The sequence below is a fragment of the Gorilla gorilla genome, chromosome 7 (assembly GCF_029281585.2).
Source record: "Gorilla gorilla gorilla isolate KB3781 chromosome 7, NHGRI_mGorGor1-v2.1_pri, whole genome shotgun sequence".
In the NCBI taxonomy this organism is placed as follows: domain Eukaryota; kingdom Metazoa; phylum Chordata; class Mammalia; order Primates; family Hominidae; genus Gorilla; species Gorilla gorilla.
Genome location: NC_073231.2, coordinates 82,232,723 through 82,256,645, shown reverse-complemented (window position 1 = coordinate 82,256,645; position 23,923 = coordinate 82,232,723). Strand labels below are relative to the sequence as shown.

Here is a 23,923-nt window from a genome sequence, read left to right as displayed (position 1 = left end):
TGAAGGAGGGAAAGGAAACAAACACTGACAAAGCAAGGTGGTAGATCTTGACAACTGATTTGATGTGGAGTGGGCACGTCAAAAGGTGTCAGTATGAGGTAAAAAATATATTACTGAGCTTGTCAGGAGTATGCGTAGAATTTTAGGGGAAGTCTAAGTTGTAAAAAAAGGGCTTATTAAAGTATCTGTGGGAAGGAGAAACAGAGTAAACAATACTTAGATGTTGGAACATAAAACCAATGTTGGGCATTAGGAACAAATACTTGGAAACAAATGCTGGAAGGGTTAGGTATAAACAATATCAGAGAGACAGAATAAAAGTAGTGGAGAGGCAGTGCGATTGTGAAGTGAAGTGCAATTGAGACAGAAGGGGCATTTCAAATTGAGAATTGAATTCCAAGCTTCTTAAGCTTCTTTACTCACATCCTGGCTTATTCGTTTTGGTGGGGGCTCTAAATAAGGCAGTAAATGCTTGGAGCATCTATACCTTAGTAGTTGAGAATATGGCTTGGATTCAGACTGCCTAAGTTCAGATCCTTCAGTAGGACGTATTAATCATGCTACCTTGAGAGAGTTACTTATATTTCCCATCTGATACTTGATTTGCTCAATGGGGACAAAAATAATATCTACTTCACTAGTTTGTTTTGAGTGTTAAATGGATTAGTTAATGTAAAGTTCTGAGAATAGTGCTATTATTATATGACAGTTTAAATGGCTCCTTACTCAAGGCTGAAATAATAATGTTTGGGTGTGAAACAATAAAGCACTCCTATTGGAAACTGTTGAACTTTACTACCTGGGAGCAACATATTTTAATCTATACATTGAAACAATTTGTCACTGTCACTCAACAAAGTATTTTTTATCAGAATATTGGAGCAAAGCCTTTGGCAAACATAGCCAGATGTGATGAGAACACTAAAGGCATTAAAAACTTTGATCCATTGGATATGTTTCAGATATCAAGAGTGTTTAATCTAATTGATACTAATATGTCATATTAAATAATATTCCAAATTTGAAACAATTGAGGACATATGGAAAGATCATACCTCAATTTGCTTCAGATTTGGATTTTATGAACTGCAGACTTAAATTATTAGCAGGAATTCTCATTTTTAAATTGTCTGTTAAAATCAATTATAAATGTAAATTTATTTATTTAGTTATATGGATTATCCTCGTTATTTGGGAGCAGTGTTTCCTGGAACAATGTGTATTACTCGTTATTCTGCAGGAGTTGCATTGGTATGTAACTATTTAATCTTATTTTTTAAATTAACACGTTTAAAAATTATTTGACATGATAGTATATATTTTGTACAATTTATGTGCATGTTTACAGATTGCATTTTTTTCCATTACTGTTAAAATTTTTAAGTGTGTAGAAGGAAGAATATTTTGTAGATCAATATCTTGTTGCAATTAATTATGTTTGGGAGTTGGAATAAAAATATCATAAATACGCATGCTGTTCTTGATATACAGAATAATGCATTGTGAAAAATTATCTGCAGTAAAAGTTCTATAACCCAAAATAGATTTTTGCTTGCAGACATATAATTGGAGAAATATTCTTATAGATAAAATAGATTCAAAATCAAAACAAAAACCAGATTAAGGATTCCTTAAGATGTTTCAGAACTCTGAAAGACAGTAAAATAAACTTTTATGTGTATTTTAAGCATTTATAATATGGATAAATGTGATTTTATATATATAATGGGTAAAAATAAATGCATTATTGAAAAGTTGATGCATCTCTTTGTGCCATTTTCTCACCCTACTCATTTTTAAAAAAACAAGTTTAAGTACTATTTTTTTAACTTACAAAGTAATTTATGTTAATGATGTCAAATTTGTTAAGTATATATATAGGAACATATAAGAAAATTCATATAATTTTGCATTTTGCCACCAGGTAGAGATAACCACTATTAACATTTTGATTGATATATATATCTTCTTGTTTTCTTAAAAGAGTTTTAAATAAAAAAATTTTTAGAACATGTTTTTAGAAACTGTTATTCATTTTTTTATTGACACATAATAGTTGTATGTAAAGGCAGTGAGCAGAATGGTGATTACCAGAGGTTGGGAAGGGTAGGGGGAAGAGGAGATGAAGAGAAGTTGAGTAATGGGTACAAAATTACAGTTAGGTAGAAGGAATAAGTTCTAGTATATATATATATATATTTTGACAGAGTCTTGCTTTTATGCCAGGCTGGAGTGCAGCAGCCCGATCTTGGCTCACTGCAACCTCCGCCTCCAGGGTTCAAGTGATTCTCATGTCTCAGTCTCCCTAGTAGCTGAGATTACAGAGGTGACCCACAACAACCAGCTAACTTTTTTGTATTTTTAGTAAAGAAGGGTTTTGAACATGTTGGCCATGACAGTCTCAAACTCCTGGCCTAAAGTGATCTGCCTGCCTCGGTGCTTCCTGCCTCCCAAGGTGCTGGGATAACAGGCATGAGCCACCATGTCTGGCCAGTTCTAGTATTCGATAGCACAATAGGGTGACTATAATTAACAATAATTTATAGTATATTTCAAAATAGCTAGAGGACAAGATTTGGATTGTTCTCAGAACAAATAAATGGTATATGTTTGAGGTTATGGATAGCCCAGTTACCCTGATTTGATCATTACACATCACCTGCATGTATATCTTCTACTTCGTGTGTTTCTCTGTTTATCTGTTACTGTAGCTCTTTCTCTCTCTATATTTTTTTGCAAAATGTGATTTTGCAGCACCTATTTTTATTTCTAATACTTAAACATTTTTTATTACTGAAATAATGAATGCACATGGTAAATTGTTTAAGCTATAGATATACAAAGCAAAAAATGATAGTAAAACTGTCTACCTCTTCATTTAGTCCTATTTAAGAATTTAATAATTTCCATTTAAGTTCTTCTGTTGGTTAAATTTATTTATTTAAAAATATATATGCCCTTACCTCTATTTTAATTTATAAACTGTAGACAATATTGGTAATATTATATTTGATATGTTGAGTCCACTCTCTCTACTTGTTGCTTATGTTTAAATATATATATTTAAATATTGGTTCTTATTTTTAATTTTATGTAATATCTATATATATGTTAAACAATGTCCACTGTTTGCTTGCTGTGAACAGTAAGAGGTGTAATGTAGTTGTATGTTTCTTATACCCATTGTCAAGATTTAGATAATTTATAACTAATTCTGTAGGGCTTTTGCACTTTGTCTAGAGATTGATAGAATTAAATAAATAAACAGCATTTTATAGTATTATAAATAGATACATAATATTAACTATTGAATAAAGAAATAAATATTTCTTATGACAGTAAAGCTTTGATGGTCAAAGGAGGACATTTTAGGCATCAGAATCTAATGGAGCACTGAATTTTTTTCTAACTTCTTTTACTTGTTACGGGTGAAACCAACTGCCACAGAAAATGAAATCCCATCTTCCTTGTCTTGGAATCTTTTACTACTTTTCTGGAATAACTCTTGATTTTTTTTTTTAACACAGTGTGTATGAATTGCAAACATTGAGCTATTTTATCAATGAAAGCACTTTTTTTTCTTCAGCGTTTAAGTTCTGGGGTACATATGCAGGATGTGTAGGTTTGTTACATAGGTAAATGTGTGCCATGGTGGTTTTCTGCACCTATCAACCTATCACCTAAGTATTAAGCCCCGCATACATTAGCTGTTTATCCTGGTGCTCTCCCTTCCCCGGCCCCCCTGACAGGCCCCAGTGTGTGTTGTTCCCCTCCCTGTGTCTATGTGTTCTTATTGTTCAGCTCCCACTTATAAGTGAGAACATGCAGTGTTTAGTTTTCTGTTCCTGTGTTAGTTTGCTGAGGATAATGGCTTCCAGTTCCATCCTTGTCCCTGCAAAGTCTTTCCTTTTTTCGACTGCATACATAGTATTCCATGTTGTATATGTATCACATTTATATATGTATCACATTTGCTTCATCCAGTCTATTATTGATGGACATTTGGATTGATTCCATGTCTTTGCTATTGTGACTAGTGCTGCAATGAACATACAGGTGCATGTGTCTTTATAATAGAATGATTTATATTCCTTTGGGTATATACCCAGTAATGGGATTGCTGGGCTAAATGGTGTTTCTGCCTCTAGGTCTTTGAGGAATTGCCACAGTGTCTTCCACAATGGCTGAACTAATTTACATTCCCACCAACAGTCTAAACATGTTCCAGGCCGGCCGCAGTGGCTCACGCCTATAATCCCAGCATTCTGGGAGGCCGAGGCGGGTGGATCACGAGGTCAGGAGTTTGAGACCAGCCTGACCAACATGGTGAAACCTTGTCGCTACTAACAATACAAAAATTAGCCAGGCATGGTGGCAGGCACCTGTAATCCCAGCTACTCAGAAGGCTGAGGCAGGAGAATCGCTTGAACCTGGGAGGCAGAGGTTGCAGTAAGCCGAGATCGTGCCACTGCACTCCAGCCTGGGCAACAAGAGGGAGACTCTGTCTCAAAAACAAACAAACAAGCAAACAAACAAACCAAACAAAACAAACATATTCCTATTTCTCCATAGCTTTGCCAGCATCTGTTGTTTCTTGACTTTTTAATAATCACCATTCTGACTGGCGTGAGATGGTATCTCATTGTGGTTTTAATTTGCATTTCTTTAATGATCAGTGCTGTTGAGTTTTTTTTTTCATGTTTTTTGCCCACATGAATGTCTTCTTTCGAGAAGTGTCTGTTCATGTCCTTTGTCCACTTTTTAATTTTTTTTCTTGTAAATATGTTTAAGTTCCTTGTAGACTCTGTAGATTAGACCTTTATCAGATGGATAGATTGCAAAAATTTTCTCCCCTTCTGTAAGTTGTCTGTTCACTCAGATGATAGTTTCTTTTGCTCTGCAGAAGCTCTTCAGTTTAATTAGATCCCATTTGTCAGTTTTTGCTTTTATTATGATTGCTTTTTTCATTTTTGTCATGAAATCTTTTCCCATGCCTCTGTCCTGAATGACGTTGCCTAGATTTTCTTCAAAGGTTTTGATAGTTTTGGGTTTTACATTTCAGTTTTTAATCCATATTGGGTTAATTTTTTTTTTGAGACAGGGTCTCACTCTGTAGCCCAGGCTGGAGTGCAGTGGCACAATCTAGGCTCACTGCAACCTCTGCCTCCAAGGTTCAAGCGATTCTCTTGCTTCAGACTTGCCAGTAGCTGGGATTACAGACGTGCACTGCCACACTTGGCTAATTTTTGTATTTTTAGTAGATACAAGGTTTCACTGTGTTGGTCAGGCTGGTCTCGAACTCCTGTCCTCATGTGACGCACCTGCCCTGGCCTCCCAAAGTGTTGGGGTTACAGGCGTGAGCCACCATGCCCAATCAACTTAATTTTTGTATAAGGTATAAGGAAGGAGTCCAGTTTCAATTTTCTGCATATGGCTAGCCAGTTCTCCCAGGTCCATTTATTAAATAGGGAATCCTTTCCCTATTGCTTGTTTGTGTCAGATTTGTTGAAGATCAGATGGTTGTAGGTGTGTGGTCTTATTTCTGAGTTCTCTATTCTGTTCTATTGGTCTATGTGTCTGTTCTTGTACCAGTACCATGCTGTTTTGGTTACTGTAGCCTTGTAGTATAGTTTGAAGTTGGGTAGCGTGATGCTTCCAGCTTTGTTCTTTTCTCTTAGGATGGTTGTGGCTATTTGAACTCTTTTTTGGTTCCATATGATTTTTTTTTTGCCTCAGTTTCCTTATTTATTTATTTGTTTATTTTTTATTATTATACTTTAAGTTTTAGGGTACATGTGCACAATGTGCAGGTTAGTTACATATGTATACATGTGCCTTGCTGGTGCGCTGCACCCACCAACTCGTCATCTAGCATTAGGTATATCTCCCAGTGCTATCCCTCCCTCCTCCCCCCACCCCACAATAGTCCCCAGAGTGTGATAGATTTTTTTTCTAATTCTGTGAAGAATGTCAATGGTAGTTTAATGGAAATAGCATTGAATCAATCTATAAATTGCTTTGGGCAGTATGGCCATTTTCATGATATTGATTCTTTCTATTTATGAACATGGAATATTTTTCAATTGTTTGTGTCCTCCCTAATTTTCTTGAGCACTGATTTGTAGTACTCCTTGAAGAGGTCCTTCACTTCCCTTGTTAGCTGTATTCCTAGGTATTTTATTCTCTTTGTAGCAACTGTGAGTGGGAGTTCATTCATGATTTCACTCTCTGCTTTTCTGTTGTTGGTGTAGGAATGCTAGTTATTTTTGCATATTGATTTTGTATCCTGAGACATTGCTGAAGTTGCATATTAGCTTAAGGAGCTTTTGGGCTGAGAGGATGAAGTTTTCTAGGTATAGGATCATGTCATCTGCAAACAAAGACAATTTGACTTCCTCTCTTTCTATTTGAATTCCCTTTATTTTTTTATTTTGCCTTATTGTCCTGGCCAGAACTTCCAATACTATGTTGAATAGGAATGGTGAGAGAGGGAATGCTTGTCTTGTGCCAGTTTATAAGGGGAATGCTTCCAGCTTTTGCCCATTCAGTATGACATTGGCTTTGGGTTTTCCATAGATGGTTCTTATTATTTTGAGGTTTGTTCATTCTTTCTACCTAGTTTACTGAGAGATTTTAACATGAAAATTTTTTCAAAGGATTTTTCTGCATCTATTGAGATAATCATGTGGTTTTTGTCTTTAGTTCTGTTTATGTGATGAATCACATTTGTTGATTTGTGTATGTTGAACCAACCTTGCATCCTGGGGACGAAGCCAACTTGATCATAGTGGATAAGCTTTTTGATGTACAGCTGGATTCAGTTTGCCGGTATTTTATTGAGGATTTTTGCATCGATGTTCATCAGAGATATTGGCCTGAAGTTTTCTTTTTTTGTTGTATCTCTGCTGGGTTTTGGTATCAGGATGATGCTGGGTTCATAAAATGAATTGGGGAGGAGTCCTTTCTTTTCAATTGTTTGGAATAGTTTCAGTAAAAATGGTACCAGCTCTTCTTTCTACCTCTGGTAGAATGTTAGCTGTAAATTCTTCTGGTCCTGGGCTTTTTTTGGTTGGTAGGCTATTCATTAATTCTGCCTCCATTTCGGAACTCATTTATTTGTTTATTCAGGGATTCAATTTCTTCCTGGTTCAGTCTTGGAGGGGTGTTACGTGTCCAGGAATTTATCCATTTCTTCTAGATTTTCTAGTTTATGTGCATAGAGGTGTTTACAGTATTCTCTGATGGTTGTTTGTATTTCTGTGGGGTCAGTGGTGATATCCCCCTTATCATTTCTGATTGTATCTATTTGATTCTTCTCTCTTTTCTTCTTTACTAGTCTAGCTAGTGGTTTATCTATTATATTAATTTTTTCAAAAAAGCAGCTCCTGGATTCATTGATTTTTTGAAGGTTTTTTTGTGTGTCTCTATCTCCTTCAGTTCTGCTCTGATCTTGGTTATTTCTTGTCTTCTGCTAGCTTTGGGGTTCGGTTACTCTTGGTTCTCTTGTTCTTTTAGTTGGCATGTTAGGTTTTTGATTTGAGATATTTCTAGCTTTTTGATGTGGCCATTTAATCCTATGAATTTCTCTCTTAACATGGCTTTACCTGCATCCCATAGATTCCGGTACGTTGTCTCTTTGTTCTCATTAGTTTCAAAGAACTTCTTGATATCTGGCTTAATTTCATTATTTACCCAGGAGTCCTTCGGGAGCAGGTTGTTCAATGCTTATGTAGTTGTGCAGTTTTAAGTGAGTTTCTGAATTTTGAGTTATAATTTGATTGTGCTGTGGTTTGAGAGACTGTTTGTTATGATTACAGTTCTTTTGCATTTGCTGAGGAGTGTTTTACTTTTGATTATGTGATTGATTTTAGAGTAAGTACTGTGTGGCAATGAGAAGAATGTATATTCTCTTGATTTTGGGGTGGAGAGTTCTGTAGATATCTATCAGGTCCACTTGATCCAGAGCTGAGTTCAAGTCCTGTATATCTTTGTTAATTTTCTGTCTCAATGATTTGTGTAATATTGTCAGTGGGGTGTTAAAGTCTCCCACTATTATTGTGTGGGAGTCTAAGTCTCTTCGTAGGTCTCTAAGAACCTGCTTTATGAATCTGGGTACTCCTGTATCGGGTGCTTATGTATTTAGGATAGTTAGCTCTTCTTATTGAATTGAACCCTTTCCCATTATGTAATGCCCTTCTTTGTCTTTTTTGATCTTTGTTGGTTTAAAGTCTGTTTTGTAAGAAACTAGGATTGCAACTCCAACTTTTTTCTGTTTTTCATTTGCTTGGTAAATTTTTCTTCATCTCCTCCTTTTTTTTTTTGGAGACAGGAGTCTCACTCTGTTGCCCAGGCTGGAGTGCCATGGCATGATCTCGGCTCACTGCAACCTCTGCCTCCCAGGTTCAAGAGATTCTCTTGCCTCAGCCTCCCAAGTAGCTGGGATTACAGGCACACATCACCATGCTTGGCTAATTTTTTGTGTTTTCAGTAGAGACAGGATTTCACTATGTTGGCCAGGCTGGTCTTGAACTCTTGACCTCAAGTGACCTGCCCGCCTTGGTCTCCCAAAGTGCTTGAGTGATTACAGGCTTGAGTGATTGCTCCCAGCTCCCAGCCATCCCTTTATTTTGAGCCTATGTGTCTTTGCATGGGAGATGGCTATCTTGAAGGCAGTATACCAATGGGTTTTGACTCTTTATTCATCTTGTCATTTGTGTCTTTTAATTTGGGCATTTAGCCTATTTACATTTAGCCTATTTACATTTAAAATTAATGTTGTTCTGTGTAAATTTGATCCTGTCATCATGATTCTAGCTGGTTATTTTGCAGACTTTTTTATGTGGTTGCTTCATAGTGTTACTGATCTGTGTACTTCAATGTGTTTTGGTAGTGGCTGATAGTTGTTTTTCATTTCCATATTTAGTGCTTCCTTCAGGAGCTCTTGTAAGGCAGGCCTGGTGATGATGTATTCCCTCAGCATTTGCTTGTCTGAAAAGGATCTTATTTCTCTTTTGTTTATGAAGCTTAGTTTGGCTCAATATGAAATTCTGGGTTGAAAATTCTTTTCTATAAGAATGTTGAATATTGGCCCCCAATCTCTTCTGGCTTGCAAGGTTCCACTGAAAAGTCTGCTGTTATTCTGATGGGCTTCCTTTTGTAGGTGACCTGGCCTTTCCATCTGACTGCCTTAACATTTTTTTTTTTTTACTTTCAGTTTGACCTTGGAGAATCTGATGATTGGGTGTCTTGGGGCTGAACTTCTCATGGAGTATCTTACTGGGGTTCTCTGGATTTCCTGAATTTGAATGTTGGTCTGTCTTGCTAGGTTGAGGAAGTTCTGGATGACATCCTGAAGTATGTTTTCCAACTTGGTTCTGTTCTCCCCATCTCTTTCAGGTATCTTAATCAGTTGTAAGTTCAGTCTTTTAATATAATCCCATATTTCTCAGAGGTTTTGTTAATTCCTTTTCCTTCTTTTTTCTCTGTTCTTGCCTGAATGTCTTATTTCAGAAAAACAGTCTTCAAGCTCTGATATTTTTTCCTCCTCTTGGTCTGTTCTGCTATTGATACTTGTGATTGCATTGTGAATTTCTTGCGTTGTGTTTTTCACCTCCATCAGGTCAGTTATGATCCTTTATAAACTGGCTATTCTGGTTAACTGCTCCTGTATTGTTTTATTATGATTGTTAGCTTCTTTGCGTTGGGTTACAACATTCTCCTTTAGCTCAACAAAGTTTGTTATTACCCACCTTCTGAAGACTACTTCTGTCATTTCAGCCATCTCTGCCTCAGCCCAGTTCTGTGCCCTTGCTGGGAGATATTGGGGTCATTTGGAGGAGCAGAGACATTCTGGCTTTTTAAGTTTTCAGTGTTTTTGCATTGATTTTTCTCATCTTTGTGGGCTATCTACCTTTGATCTTTGAGGTTGCTGACCTTTGAATGGGGTTTTTGTGGGGCCTTTTTTGTTGATGTTATTGTTGTGGCTTTCTGTTTGTTTTTCCTTTTAACAGTCAGGCCACTCTTTCATAGGGCTGCTGCAGTTCACTGGGGGTTCACTCCAGACCCTAGTTGCCTCAGTCTCTCCCACACGTGGAGGTATCACCAGTGAAGGCTAGGAAACAGCAAAGATGGCAACCTGCTTCTTCCTCTGTGAGCTCCATCCCAGGAGGGCACTTACCTTATACTAGCCCATATACTCCTGTAGGTGATGTCTGTAGGAGGTCTCACCCAGTCAGGAGGAATGGGATCAGGGACCCGCTTAAAGAAGCAGTCTGGCTGTCCCTTCACAGAGCAGATGTGCTGTGTTTGGGGGAGCCCTCCTCGTCTAGACCACCCAGACTCTCTAGAGCCAGCAGGCTGGAAAGGCATAGTTGGCTGAACCACAGATACTATGGCCATCCCTTCCCCCTGGAAGCTTCATCCCAGAGAGAGATCAGGGTTCTGGTTTGGACTACCTGGAGTCTCCAGAGACAGCAGGCTAGAATGGCCAACTTGAAGCACAGAGATGTGGCCGCTCCTTCCCCAAGGAACTTAGTCCATCTCAGTCAGTCTCCAGCCTGCTGCTACTGGCTGGCTCGAATTCCAAGCCAGTGGGTCTTAACTTGAGAGGTGCTGTGGAAGTCGGGCCTGCAGAACAACACTACTTGGCTCCCTGGATTCAACCCCCTTCCTACAGGAATGCATGAATGGATCTCCCGCCTGGCAGGAATTCCTGGGGCTAGGGTATTCAAAACTCCTGGGTGTCCATAGTATGCCCAAATGGCTGCTTCCCTGAGGCTCCACACTCTCTGTGCTTTGGACCCAAGGCCCTGGTGACATGGGCTCATGAGGGGATCTCCTGATCCATGGGTTGCAAAGAGCCATGGGAAAAGCATGGTTTTCAAGGTGGGGCTGCACAATCACTCACCACTTCCCTTAGCTGGGGATGTGGGCTTCCCTGGCTCCATGCCACTCCTGGGTGGGCCATCACCGCACCTTGCTTTTCCTTGCTCTCCGTGGGTCAAGCCGTCTGCCTAGTCGGTCCCAGTGTAAGAACCTGGATACCTCAGTTGAAAGTGTAGAATTTGCTTGCCGTTTTCATTCCTTTCCATGAGAGCTGGGGACTGTAGCTGCCTCTAATCAGCCATCTTGGTCCTACCCCCTTCAATGAAAACACTTTTATTTTGTCTTAATCAGAGGTGACAGCTTGCTGGCAGTCCTCAGAGCCCTCGCTTGCTCTCGGTGCCTCCTCTGCCTGGGCTCCCACTTTGGCGGCACTTGAGGAGCCCTTCGGCCCGCCGCTGCACTGTGGGAGCCCCTTTCTGGGCTGGCCAAGGTCACAGCTGGCTCCCTCAGCTTGCAGGGAGGTGTGGAGGGAGAGGCGCGAGTGGGAACTGGGGCTGCGCACAGCGCTTGCGGGCCAGCTGGAGTTCCAGGTGGGCGTGGGCTTGGCGGGCCCCGCACTCGGAGCAGCGGGCCGGCCCTGCCGACCCCAGGCAGTGAGGGGCTTAGCACCCGGGCCAGCGGCTGCAGAGGGTGTACTGGGTCCCCCAGCAGTGCCAGCCCACCGGTGCTGCGCTCGATTTCTCGCCGGGCCTTAGCTGCCTTCCCGCGGGGCAGGCCTCCGGACTGCAGCCCGCCATGCCTGAGCCTCCCCCGCCTCAGCCTCCCCCGCCTCTGTGGGCTCCTTTGCGGCCGAGCCTCCCCGACGAGCGCCGCCCCCTGCTCCACCGCGCCCAGTCCCATCGACCGCCCAAGGGCTGAGGAGTGCGAGCACATGGCGCGGGACTGGCAGGCAGCTCCACCTGCAGCCCCCTTGCGGGATCCACTGGGTGAAGCCAGCTGGGCTCCTGAGTCTGGTGGGGAGGTGGAGAGTCTTTATGTCTAGCTCAGGGATTGTAAATACACCAATTGGCACTCTGTATCTAGCTCAAGGTTTGTAAACACACCAATCAGCACCCTGTGTCTAGCTCAGGGTTTGTGAGTGCACCAATCGACACTCTGTATCTAGCTGCTCTGGTGGGGCCTTGGAGAACCTTTATGTCTAGCTCAGGGATTGTAAATACACCAATTGGCACTCTGTATCTAGCTCAAGGTTTGTAAACATGCCAATCAGCACCCTCTGTCTAGCTCAGGGTTTGTGAGTGCACCAGTCGACACTCTGTATCTAGCTGCTCTGGTGGGGCCTTGGAGAACCTGTGTGTCCATACTCTGTGTCTAACTAATCTGATGGGGAGGTGGAGAACCTTTGTATCTTGCTCAGGGATTGTAAACGCACCAATCAGCGCCCTGTCAAAACAGGCCACTTGGCTCTACCAATCAGCAGGATGTGGGTGGGGCCAGATAAGAGAATAAAAGCAGGCTGCCCTAGCCAGCAGTGGCAACCCACTTGCGTCCTTTTCCACACTGTGGAAGCTTTGTTCTTTCACTCTTTGCAATAAATCTTGCTATTGCTCACTCTTTGGGTCCACACTGCTTTTATGAGCTGTAACACTCACCACGAAGATCTGCAGCTTCTCTCCTGAAGCCAGCGAGACCACGAGCCCACCAGGAGGAACGAACAACTCCAGACGTGCTGCCTTAAGAACTGTAACACTCACTGCGAACGTCTGCAGCTTCACTCCTGAGCCAGTGAGACCACGAACCCACCAGAAGGAAGAAACTCTGAACACATCCAAACGTCAGAAGGAACAAACTCCAGACACGCCACCTTAAGAGCTGTAACACTCACTGCGAGGGTCCGCGGCTTCATTCTTGAAGTCAGTGAGACCAAGAACCCACCAATTCCGGACACATTAACATTTGATTGATAATTGGGCTAGGTATAGAATCTTTGTCCTAACATCTTCCTACCTCAGCATTTTGAAGACCAGTGTATCATATTTTTGCCAAGTCATTATGAAGTGAAAAGATGGCAAGGAAATTCAGGGTGTATGTAAAGGAATTTGAACTGATGAGTGAAAGAGAGAAGTTAGTAAGGAAGTTAGGAACAGTGAAAATGTGGTTGGAACCATGAGTTAGATGTGCTGGCTGGTTCATGAATTGTTGGAGGTGCTAGAGGAGTAATCAGGAAAAAATGCAGATGATCAGTCTGTGAGATGCAGTTACTAAGATGATGGAGGAGTGGCAGTTATTGATAAAGATCTGTTGACAAGGGCTAGAGTGTGAAACATAAGAATGAGTGGCTGAGGCAAGGCATAGGATAAAATTGTGGGAGGAGATAAATTCAAGGAAGTGTAAAACACAATTTTTATACTTACACTTTTACAAAGCCACAATAATTTTGAAGAACGACAAAGTTGAGGGACATATTATAGTTTATATCAAGACATTATAAACACTTAGTAATTAAGACACGGACAGGTGCAGTGATAGACAAATAGACCAATAGACCAGAGAGTTCAGAAACAAAAAAATGTATAGGCATACACTAAATTTTTTACAAAGGCGACACTGTAGTGCACTGGTTAGCAGATGGGCTTTTTGATAAAAGAAACTCTACTCTGACTTGATGCTATTTGAAAGACAAAATATAAATAGATTATAGCTCTATATGTGCAAGTTAAACAGTAAAGCTCTGGAAGATTAAAAAAAGGAACAAAGATTCATGACTATGTGAGTAGAGAAAGATTGTTGTTTCTTTTATTTCAAATTCATTTATTTTTTAAATTGACATATAAAATTGTCTGCCTTTACCATGCACAACATGATGTTTTGAAGACTGTATACATTATAAAATGGTTAAATCTAGCTAACAAATGCATTGCCTCACATACTTATCATTTTTATGGTGAGAATGCTTAACATCCACTCTCTTAGCATTTTTCAAGAATACGATTTATCATCATTAACTGTAGTTACCAAGCGGTACAATAGAACTCCTGAATGTATTCTTCCTATCTATCTTTAAATATCCATTCTTTGACCAACATCTCCCAGAAGAGGATTATTTTGAATTCTTTGTCAGTCATTTCATAAATATCCTTTCTTCTGGGTACACTGCAGGAGCTTTATTAGTTTCTTTCTGTGATGTCATATTTTCCTGATTTTTCGTAATCCTTGTGTCTCTATGCATTTGAGGAGATGTTCACGTCTTCTAGCTTTTGCAGGTGTTCTTTTCTGGTAACAGACCTTTACTTTTACTGTAACCTGGGATTCTGGATGCCATTGGTTACAACCGTGGACAGGCAGACCTTGGTGTTGGGTTCTCTAGTTGGGCTTGGTTGCTTCCCGTACTCTGAGGTCAAATGGTATAGTTGGCTGTGCTCCGTGGTCTAGTGAGACCACTGGCTGGACTCTAACATCTGGTGGGGATACTGGCTGGGTTCTGTGATTGTTTCTGATGGAGCAGTATTGTAGGTTGCCTTCCCTGGCTAGGCAGTATTTTTGTATGTTTGGAATCTGTATCGTGTTTCCTGCAGCATGATGCTGTTGGCTAGTCTTTCTGGCGTGGCACCCCCATTGGCCAGAATGAAGAGCAACCCCAAAGAATCATGTGCTGATCACTGTGAGCCCCACCACTATTTTTCATCTCCAACTGACCCAGATGGCTTAGCCCTACCAGCACTCCCAGTGGTTCCTCTGTGATGAGACAGGAGTGAGCCTCTCACAAATGGTCCCAGAATGGTGGGGAAGTTAAATGTCTGCCTCTAATTCACCCCTACCATACCAGAAACTTTAGGCCCAGAGTAACTCTGCATGCAGTGCCGCACCAGCCTGGGGCTATTCCCAATATAGTATATTCCCAATATAGTATAGTAAGTCACCACAGCCTCTGCCAGCTAGTATGCAGCAACTTATCTAGCAATTCTCATCCCATCTTTCCTCATCATCCCTCACTCTGTTCTCAGACTCAAGCCTAGTGGCTATGGGGGAAATGGCACCAAGTTTTGGCTGCTGCTTTAGGATATTTAAAAAATCATTAGTGACATCCTTCCTACCTCTCTGGATGTTGTTCCTTAGCTGGTGCCACAACTGAATCTTTAGCCAGCCATTACAGTCTTGTATTAAGCCAGTTGCTTCTGTGTTACAGGACATGTGATAAGTAAATCTTGTAGTAATGAACCCATTTCTATAAATACTAGGCCACAAGATGTGACCCTGGTCAGAAACAATAGTGTGTGGTGATGTAGAAGACATTCTTTAAGCGCAGGAATGTCGTGCTTCAGAATCACTGCAGGCAGGCAAGGAAAATCCATACCTGGGATACACGAGGACAAATCGTTGCTCCTTCAATGAATGAGCAGTCCACTGTAATAAACCTATCTCCAGTTGACTGGCTAATCCAACAGGGGCATAGTGGTAAGGTGGAGGCTCATCACTGGCTTCTGTTGATGGCAGGTAGAGTGCTCGAGCTGTTTAGAAAGGCAGATCAGTTTCAGAGGATAATTTACAGTCATTATCTATCTTTTGCTTTTGCACCAGGCAAACAAACAAGTTAAATGATTATGTGACATGTATCATTACTCCTATAATTTCAAACTTTAATGGCGACACTAATATAAGTAGTATGCAATTCCCCAAGGGATGCCATATTACTCTTGATTTATCATCTTGGGAGCAGTTCCAGGCACTTCCTCTTGGCCCTCCCTATCATAACATGTCTCACTCCCATTGGTCAGCAGACAATATGTGCTAGTATTTCTATTCCAGCCATAATTCTGGGATTTGGAAAATAATAGTAGGACATATCTGAAGTTCTTTTGGATTTACTGTTAGATGAACTTGAAACAAGTTTCTTCTGACTACCTGACCTCCATAAGCCTGCACTTAGACCAGTAGACTAAGGTGGTATTCAGTTTTTCAGGGTAACTTTAGTTCTGACTCAGAAACCAATAAGCCCCAGAAGTCCTAGCTATTTTCTTTTCCTGTGTGCACAGTTATTCTAGTGAATAGCTACAGGTCCCTCTGTGGAAGGCTTGGGGGAATAGTCAGTTTCATCTGTATGGCAGGTTCCTGACTTAGTTGAGAATCCCTGAGGTTGTGAATTGGTTTAGTTCTGGGAATCTGCATCACAGCAACTCATGTTAAGTTTTTGCCACCAGACCTAGAATGTCAAGAAAACCTTCAGTATGATGCTCATATATTTTATTTTTAGGGTCCCTGAAATAATAATCATAATCCCTGTAGGTCAAAACAGCTTTGATAATCTGTAAGCCCCTTTAGCCTATGGTGGTAATTGCACCCACCTTGTCTCAGTTAAGCTGTGCCGCATGGCCTGTAACACTCCTGGTCCCAATGTTCCTGTTGGGGCTGGGCGTGGTGGCTCATGCCTCTAATCCCAGCACTTTGGGAGGCTGAGGCAGGTGGATCACTTGGGGGTCAGGAGTTCGAGACAAGCCTGGGCAACATGGCAAAACCCGGTCTGTACTAAAAATACAAAAATTAGCCAGGCATAGTGGTGGGTGCCTGTAATCTCAGCTATTCGAGAGGCTGAGGCAGGAGAATCACTTGAACCCAGGAGGTGGAGGTTGCAGTGAGCCAAGATCATGCCATTGCACTCCAACCTAGGCAACACGAGTGAAACTCCATCTCAAAAAAAAAAAAAAATTCCAATTGGTTTCAGAGAACCAAGATCCATTGCACTATGCTACCGTCATCTCCAGTCTACAAAAAACAAACAAACAAACAAACAAACAAACAAAAAACAGCAGAGATTTTTGATGATATTGGTGTGTCTTTCAGCAAAGCATTTCCAAGTGTCTTGAAGGAAATATCCTCCCAGCTCTCTTTGAATGTTTGATGAAGGGTAGTTACCCAACAGGTTTCACACAGTAGATTCATTCAATATTACCATATTCCTGAAACTCAGCACTTTTTCACCATACAGTATGCCAGGAAAGCTCTAGTATTTTGACCTTACTGACAGTAGGCTCCCATTAAGTCTAATTTCAGTTAACATGACTCCTGCTTTTACTTGGCACATTAAATACAAAATCCCAGGTGAGTCATGAATTACAATAAATTTGTTCCAGTCCAGCCTTCTATTTCATACTGTCTGATCAATCCCTTTCAAAGTATAAATTATCCCCTTCCAGAGCAGTACATTGATACTTCTCCTTCAAGACCATGTTGAGAATTAATTCTTGATTTGGACCTAGAGGCAGTGTGGGGGGGTAGTGAGACTAATGTCCCAGCTATTGTCATTAAAACTTTTTTTTTTTTTTAAATGCAGGGGCTCTCTCATTGTTTGGAGAGGGCTTCCTCTGCTGGCAAGGGAAGTAAAGAGATGTTATTCCAATTGTTCACCTCCCAAGTTTCAGATTCTAATGCTTTTCCCACCAAATCTGGTAGGTTCCAGCTTGGTCCTCAGCCATGTCAATCCATGACTACAGATGAGTTACTTCATTGCTGCTGCAGAGGCTTTCTGATTCCGTTTGCATTTTCCATTGCTCATTTGCAGCGTTCCCTTTCTGTTCTTCATTATGTGCATCCTTTAGGGCTGTTATAAGAAATTAATTGACTCCAAAATCTTTATTATCCCTATTGTCACCATAGCAATTAAATGTCTTTATCTTCCTCCTCCTGCATCATATCCTATGCCAGCTTTGGTGATAATTTGAGAAATCATGATGTCATTGCATACCATGAATTACCAATGCCCCATTTCTTTTTCGCAAGGAAGTTATCTGTGTTAAATATGTAAACAGCCTAATCCAATAGTGCAATCTGAAGGATCTGTTTTCTGTGGCTTCTTTTCATACCAGTCACTGTGTCAATGAGGTTCCTAGTAGGCAGCAGGGTGAGCACTTAAATTGGGTAATTTGGTTAGTGGCCATTTCATGAGCTGGGGGTTAGGGGAGATTATATGGATTATCCAAAATGAGTATTAGAGCTCTTGTAAAAAGTTAGATGAGTTGAAGATTATGGTCCATATAACCAACAGTGTAATGTAGATTTTCTTTATCAAAACAATTCTTTTATATATTGATAGTAACTACCTAAGAATTATGTTAGGTGTTCAGTTGTTAAATTATCACAAAGCTTGGCATACACTCAGTGTGCTTCTATCTCAGTAAAACTTCATAAGAAGAGCTTCAGCTTCTCACCTGTTCAAGGATCCATATCTCCCTAATTCTTTAGCATTTGATAAAATAATAAAATATTCATAATTAGAAAATTATTTTTACCACCCTTTAGAGAATTATCTTTCCTTAGAATTTTCTTTGTTGTTATTATAGTACCCCAAGAAGATAACTCTGGAGGCATTTGCAGTTATTGTCACCCAGATGCTGGCACTCAGTCTGGGAATATCATATGATGACCCAAAGAAATGTCAATGTTCAGAATCCACCTGTATAATGAATCCAGAAGTTGTGTAAGTTTTAACAAAGTATTTATTTATTGCTTATGTTTATTTCATTTTAAATATTCAGAGTGTGAAAATTTAGTATTTACTTAAAGCACAAATTAGCTATCAATGGACCAAATTCACCAAGTAAAAACATGTAATTTTAAATGTAAAAGTAGTATAAAGTATAAACTAAAGATAATCAAGGATAACAAATCCAATCTGCAAGATATATTAGCAAAAGAATATGAAAGCACTTAGTATGGATTTTTTTTTTGAGATGAAGTCTCGCTCTTTTGCCCAGGCCAGACTGCAGTGGCGCTGTCTCGGCTCACTGCAAGCTCTGCCTCCCGGGTTCACACCATTCTCCTGCCTCAGCCTCCCGGGTAGCTGGGACTACAGGTGCCCGCCACCGTGCCCGGCTAATTTTTTGTATTTTTAGTAGAGACCGGGTTTCACCATGTTAGCCAGGATGGTCTCGATCTCCTGACCTCATGATCCGCCCGCCTTGGCCTCCCAAAGTGCTGGGATTACAGGCGTGAGCCACCGCGCCTGGCCAGGATCTTTAAAAATATGTCAGCAGAACATAATAAGTGGCCTTTGTTTTAGACAAGGTGTTTTTGGTTTTGCTTTTAGAATTGTTTGATTTTATGAAAAAAACCCCTAACATCCAAAAGAGTAAGAAGTCCTAGTTGGAGACCAAAATATATATATATATATATATTTGTGTGACTTTGGATAAATTACTTGACTTTGCCTAAGTTTACTTTTCTCATCTTTAAATGGGAATAATTATGCCTATTCTTTTATTTCACAGGGTGATGTAAGAATAAAAGAAAAAAATGAAATAGGAAAGGGTTTTCTAAACTGTAGAATTCTATAAGTATGTGATTGATTAGCTACAGTGATTTCTAAACTTATTAATCTTCCCCAGATGATATATCAGACAAGAACTACAGCAGGTGTCATTAGCATTTTGTAGTTTTTCTGTTTGCAAATATGGCCTATGATGTGGGTAACCTATCATAGGTTAAAAGGTCAAAGGTCAAAAGTGAAAATAAGACATTAAATTTTGAAAACATATTATTTTTATGGGTACTCCTAAGCACCTTTTAAGGGTTAACTCTTATGTTCTAAAAACAACTCAAACTCAACATATATACCCACAAAAATAGCTCAAACTCAACATATTTCATATGTATATACACATGCAATTATATTACAAATTAGCTCTGAAAGGAATGTGTGTATATATGTACATATACACACACAAACACACGTAATCACACATATCCATATATGTATATATATAATTGATATGCATATGTCCATATAGATGGATAAATGGAATCTGTCTATCTGTCTGTCTGTCTGTCTGTCTATCTATCTATCTATCTATCTATCTATCTATCTATCTATCTATCTATCCATCCATCTATCACAACAATATAAGAATAATTATTTTGGGCTCATTGTTCATATGGCCAGCTATTCTCAAGTATGCTAGGACAATGTTTTGTGTAGGTCACCCAGAGCCTAAGATTAATGATAATAAGATGAACAAATATTTACATTGTACTTACTATGTTCTAGAGACCATCCCAAGCACTTTACATATGTTAACTTACTTGATTCTCACAATATCTCTACAGGGCAGTTCCTATTATTCCCATTTTTACAGATGAGAGGCTAAGTTATAAAAAGGATAATTACTTATGGTCAGATGGCTAGTTTGTGGCAGACTTGGGTTTTGAGCCTGTATTAGTAAACCTTTAAGTTCATGTGGTACTTTATGTTTAAAATGCTTTCATATATAATCTCCAATTTCTTACAAATCTCTGGTGTATGAGTAGAGTATTATATTAATTTTTACAAAATCTAATAATAGCACACATGTGTAACTCTTTTGCATATCCACAGTACATCTCACACATTATGTTAATTCTCAAAGAAACCATGTAATTAATTACATATTTCAATTTAATGTGTTTATTAAAAAGCCCTGGAGTATAAGTAGCTGAAGTGATCTACATTTACTAGATATACAGTTAATTAGTGGACACGCTTTAGCAGGTGTCAGTAATACTAGCAGTGATTTACTGTGTACCTATTAAAAGCCAGATAATTGAATTAGACACTTCACTTATTTAATTATACTTAATTCTCACAGCCTCACCTATCTATGAGGTAGATAGGCATTATCCCTATTATGCAGATGAAAATACTAAGACTTAGATAATTTAATCACTTTGCCTAAGGCCTCATAAGTCATAGGGTTGGTATTAGTCAACAAGTTTATCTAATTTCAAAGCCTTGTTTCGTTCTCTAGTCTACACTTCCTTCATGTAGAAGACTTAATATATTGGCATTTGCTTAAACTAAGTAGCAAGAGAATATTCATATGTATTTGTTCAAAATTCACTTTTATACTTAAGCGCTCCTTCCATTATATCATTTTTTGGGTAAAACTGTGTCCAAATGTATTATTATTATTGAAAAAATTCTATTGATATATAATAATTGTACGTATTTATTTGGTACACGTGATATTTTCATATCTGTATACGTGTGTGATGATCAAATCAGGGTATTTAGAATAGCCGTCCTCTCAAACATTTATCATTTCTTTGTGTTGAAAACATCAAATCTCCTCTTCTAGCTATTTTGAAATATACAATAAATTACCATTAATTACAGTCACCCTACTTTGCTATTGAACACTAGAACTTATTCTTTCTATCTAACTGTGTCTACTTATTAACCAACCTCTCTTCATTCCCCTACCCACTCTTCCCAGTCTCTGGAAAGCATTATTCTACTCTATATCTTTTTTTTTTTTTTTTTTTGAGATGGAGTCTCGCTCTGTTGCCCAGGCTGGAGTGCGGTGGCGCGATCTCGGCTCACTGCAAGCTTCGGCTCACTGCAAGCTCTGCCTCCCGGGTTCACGCCATTCTCCTGCCTCAGCCTCCCGAGCAGCTGGAACTATAGGCGCCCGCCACCACGCCTGGCTAATTTTGTTTTTGTATTTTTAGTAGAGACGAGATTTCACCATGTTAGCCAGGATGGTCTCGATCTCCTGACCTCGTGATCCGCCTGCCTTGGCCTCCGAAAGTGTCTAGTCTATATCTTTATGAGTTAAACTTTTAAAGTCCTGCACATGATTGAGAATTGTGATATTTACCTTTCTGTGCCTGGCTTTTTTCACTTAACATAATGACCTTCTGTTCCATTCATGTTGTTACAAATGAAAAAGTTTACTTCTTTTCTATGGCTGAATAGTATTCCATTGTGATGTATACCACATTTTCTTTATCCATTCATCCACTGATTCACACTTAGGTTTATTCCATGTTTCAGCTATTGTGAATAGTGCTGCAATAAACATGAAGGTTCAGGTATCTTTCTAATATACTGATTTCCTTTACTTTGGATAAATACCAAGTACAAAGATTGCTAGTTTGTATTGTAGTTCTAGTTCTAGTTTTTTGAGAAACCTCCGCAATACTTCCTATCATGGCTGTATGAATTTACATTCCCACTAACAGCGTATGAGTTGCCTTTTCTCAACATCATCACCAGTATTTGTTAGTTTTTATGTTGTTTGATAATAACCATTCTAACTGGGGTGAGATGATATCTCATGGCGGTGTTGTTTTAAAAATTTCCAATGATTACTGATGCTGAATATTTTTTCGTGTCAGAAAAGAGAGCAGGTTGGCAATTTGTATGTCTTCCTTTGAGAAATGTCTGTTCAAATCCTTTGCCCACTTTTAAGTGAGATTTACTTGTGTGTGTGTTTTAAAATTTTTATTTTAGGTTCAGGTGTACCTGTGCAGGTTTGTTATATAGGTACACTTGAGTCATGGGGGTTTGTTGTACAGATTGTTTTGCCACCCATCTACTAAGCCTAGTACCCAGTAGTTTTTTTCTGATCCTCTCCCTCCTCCCACCTTCCACCCTCAAGTAGGACCCAGTGTCTATTGTTCCTCTGTATGTGTCTATGTGTTCTCATCCTTTAGCTCCCAAATATGTGGTATTTAGTTTTCTGTTCCTGTGTTAGTTTGCTAAAGATAATGGCCTCCAGCTCCATCCATCGTCCTGCAAAAAACATGATCTCATTCTTTTTATGGTTACATAGTATTCCGTGGTGTGCATGTACCACATTGTCTTTATCTAGTCTACCACTGATGAGCATTTAGGTTAACTTCATGTCTTTGCTGTTGTGAATAGTGCTGCAATAAACATATATATGCATGAGTCTTTATGATAGAACGATTTATATTCCTTTGGGTATATATCCAGTAGTCACATTGCTGGGTTGAATGGTCATTCTATTTTTAGCTTTTTGAGGAAACAACACACGTTTTCTACAATGGTTGAACTAATTTACACTCCCACCAACAGTGTATAAGTGTTCCTTTTTCTCCACAACCTCACCAGCATCTGTTATTTTTTGACTTTTTAATAATAACCATTCTGATTGGTATGAGAAGGTATCTCATTGTAGTTTTGATGTGCATTTCTCAAATAATCAGTGGTATGGAGCTTTTTTTCATATGCTTGTTTGCTGCATGTGTGTCTTCTTTTAAAAAGTGCCTATTCATGTCCTTTGCCCACTTTTTAATAGGGTTGTTTTTTTCTTGTAAATTTGTTTAGGTTCCTTATAGATGCTGGATATTAGACCTTTATCAGATACATAGTTTGAAAATATTTTCTCCTGTTCTGTAAGCTGTTTGTTTACTCTGTTGATAGTTTCTTTTGCTGTGCAGAAGCTCTTTAGTTTAATCAGATCTCATTTGTCAGTTTTTGTTTTTGTTGTAATTGCTTTTAGAGTCTTCATCATGAAATGTTTCCAGTTCCTATGTACAGAATGATTATTGCCTAGGCTGTCTTCCAGGTTTTTTACATTTTGGGCTTTACATTTAAGTCTTTAATCAATCTTGAGTTGATTTATGTATATGATGTAAAGAAGGAGTTTCAGCAGGAATGGTACCAGGTCTTCTTTGTACATCTGGTAGAATTTGGCTGTGACTCCGTCTGGTCTTGGGTTTTCTCTTTTGGTTAGTTGGCTATTTATTATTGAATCAATTCCAGAACTTGTTTTTGGTCCGTTCAGGGATTTAATTTCTTGCTAGTTCAGTCTTAGGAGATTGTATGTGTCCCAGAATTTATTCATTTCTTCTAGATTTCCTAGCTTGTGTGCATAGAGGTGTTTGTAGTAGTCTGTGATGGTTATTTGCATTTCTGTGGGGTCAGTGTAACATCCCCTTTGTCATTTCTAACCTTTACCATTATGTAATGCCCTTCTTTGTCTTTTTTCATCTTTGTCGGTTTAAAGTCTGTTTGCCTGAAATTAGGACTGCAACACCTGCTTTTTTCTGTTCTCCATTTGCTTGGTAGATTTTTCTCCATTCTTTTATTTTGAGCCTATGGATGTCATTGTATGTGAGATGGTTTTCTTGAAGACAGCATATCATTGGGTCTTATTTCTTTTTCTAGCTTACCACTCCATGCCTTTTAATTGGGGCATGTAGCCTGTTTACACTAAGGGTCAATATAAATATGTGTGAATTTGATCCTGCCATCATGCTGTTAGCTGGTTATTTTGCAGACTTGTTTGTGTGGTTGCTTTATAGTGTCATTGCTCTGTGTATT

The 23,923-nt window shown here is 39.3% G+C and overlaps 1 protein-coding gene across 16 annotated transcripts in view; it reads left to right on the top strand.

The window, feature by feature from the left end:
• Nucleotides 1-23,923, top strand: part of LOC101126317 (disintegrin and metalloproteinase domain-containing protein 32) — a 179,630-nt gene that overhangs the window by 61,010 nt on the left and 94,697 nt on the right. For 10 of the 16 annotated variants that reach the window (XR_008667910.2, XR_008667909.2, XR_008667911.2 and 7 more), the window contains 2 exons: nucleotides 1,170-1,251; nucleotides 18,159-18,295. Coding sequence is in view for 11 of the 16 variants with exons in the window: in XM_063709326.1 (XP_063565396.1) it covers nucleotides 1,170-1,251; nucleotides 18,159-18,295 (219 nt within the window). In the remaining 5 variants the exon portion in view is untranslated. The remainder of the gene's footprint in view (nucleotides 1-1,169; nucleotides 1,252-18,158; nucleotides 18,296-23,923) is intronic. The other 6 variants (XM_063709327.1, XM_063709332.1, XM_055348955.2 and 3 more) reach the window with 2 other exon arrangements.